General features: G+C 36.2%; 1 protein-coding gene across 1 annotated transcript; it reads left to right on the top strand.

Annotated features, from left to right (window-relative positions):
- The first annotated feature begins 447 nt into the window (after positions 1-447).
- On the top strand, positions 448-1,386 carry LOC127549163 (olfactory receptor 4F6-like). Its single transcript, XM_051976997.1, has one exon. The coding sequence runs from the start codon at positions 448-450 to the stop codon at positions 1,384-1,386; it is 939 nt and encodes a 312-aa protein (XP_051832957.1).
- Positions 1,387-2,239: the final 853 nt, after the last annotated feature.

Genomic DNA, 2,239 nt, shown 5'->3' with positions numbered 1-2,239 from the left:
CCTTCTGGGTGACTCTGGGCAAGTCACTTAACCCCAATTGCCTCAGCAAAAATAAAAAACAAAACAAAACAAAAACTTTAGTTCCAATAGTGTAATGAAATCATCTTCCTTAATAGAGTCGTTAATTTATTGACACTCAAATCCTCTCTCCCATCTACTTATGAAAAACCACATAACCCTCTCAGTTGAATACTCTGAAGGTAATTATTACACTAAACTGAATGCATCATTCCTAGTACAAAAACTTTGTCCCTTTGTTCTCACAATTTGTTCACTATGGAGACAGAGATTTTGAAGAGATATTCCTTTATGTGAAATGTTAAAGTGTAATTAGACTTAAAACACAGACATTGAGTAATTCAGAGCACTAATATTATACGTTTTAAATTTTTTTTAATATTTTCTTCCTTCAGCTAATATCACCACCAGCTGTGTTCATTGAAGTAAATGGATGAAGTGAATCGTTCTATAGTGGCTGAGTTTGTGTTCCTTGGACTCTCTGATTCATGGGAGATCCAACTTCTTCTCTTTCTGTTCTCCTCTGTGGTCTATGTGGCAAGTATTCTGGGAAATCTGCTCATTTTGCTCACTGTGATCTTTGATCCTCACTTACACTCTCCAATGTACTTTCTGCTGGCTAACCTGTCCCTCATTGACATAGGAGGTTGCTCCATTGCAGCCCCTAAAATGATTTGTGATCTTTTCAGGAATCACAAAGTCATCTCGTTTGGTGGCTGTGTTGCTCAGATTTTCTTTGCTCATGCTCTTGGTGGTGCTGAGATGGTGTTGCTCATTGCCATGGCTTTTGACAGATATATTGCCATATGTAAGCCTCTCCACTACCTGACCATTATGAACCCAAGAATGTGTATTTTACTTTTGATTCTTGCCTGGATCACTGGAGTCACTCACTCAGGGGTCCAACTGGCTTTTGTTGTAGACTTGCCATTTTGTGGTCCCAATGTATTAGACAGTTTTTTCTGTGACCTTTCTCAGTTCATTCAACTAGCCTGTACTGATACCTATAAACTGCAATTTATGGTTAATGCTAATAGTGGGTTCATCTCTCTGGCCTGCTTCTGTTTATTGCTCATCTCCTACATCTTCATTTTAGTCACTGTACAAAAACATTCTTCAGGAGTTTCTTCCAAGGCTCTTTCTACTCTGGCATCTCATATCACAGTAGTGGTTTTATTCTTTTGCCCACTTATATTTTTCTATACATGGCCTCACACTATATCCCACCTGGATAAATTTCTTGCCATCTTTGATGCAATTCTTACTCCTTTTCTGAATCCAGTCATCTATACATTCAGGAACAAAGAGATGAAATTGGGGATGAGGAGAATGTATGGTCGGCTTGTTCTCTTAAAAAATTTCTCTTAAATGCACTTTGGATCAAGACTGTGAAAATTGAGACTGTTGAAACTGGAGGAATGAAAAATTGTTTCATTGAACTAGTAGAGATACATCTATATTACAAAATATGCCTTTATTTGTGTATAAAACCAGAAATTGTTATTCTCAAGATTTTTTGTCTTCAACTAATTAAATTGTTATAATATTGATGATGATGATGATAGTGATGATACTGAGCATGTATATAATGTTTTTAAATGTGCCAAGTCCTATGTTAAATGCTTTAAAATAATTTTATCTCTTTTGATCCTCACTACCCTGGAAGGTAAGAAGCATTCACTATTGTTTTCTTTCTAAAGGAAAAGTAGAGAAAACTTTCTACAATAGAGGAAAGAGAGATTAAGTGACTTGTTCATGATCACTCAGTTATTAAATTTCTGATGTTGGATTTGAAGTAGTGATTTTCTTTCTGACTCCAAGCTCAGAACTTTCTCCACTCAGTTATCTAGCTTCCTCTAAACCCTCAAACTTCTATGATACCATTCTCAGAATTTTGCCAAGCACTAGTGATACAAATTTCCCATAATACTGGAAGTGAAGATTATTTCTCATGCTATCTCTATTTTCCTCTATATAGCCATGTGTACTATGTATCCCAAGTCATCGACCTGCTTTATTTGCAGTTTCATTGCATTTGAATTTATTAACCACCTCCTAAGTATAAGACATTTTACTAAGCCTTGGAGAAAGGAAGGCAAAATGGAAAACCAGTTCCCACTAGGTATAGTAAAAGGAGGGAAGCCATGAAAACCTGGATTCAAATGGTGCCTCTGATTCTTATTAGCTCTATGGTCTTCCACCTATTCCTTAATCTCTTTAT

This window comes from Antechinus flavipes, chromosome 2 (genome assembly GCF_016432865.1).
Source record: "Antechinus flavipes isolate AdamAnt ecotype Samford, QLD, Australia chromosome 2, AdamAnt_v2, whole genome shotgun sequence".
NCBI classification, from domain to species: Eukaryota; Metazoa; Chordata; class Mammalia; order Dasyuromorphia; family Dasyuridae; genus Antechinus; species Antechinus flavipes.
This window is presented reverse-complemented; position numbering and strand designations above follow the sequence as displayed.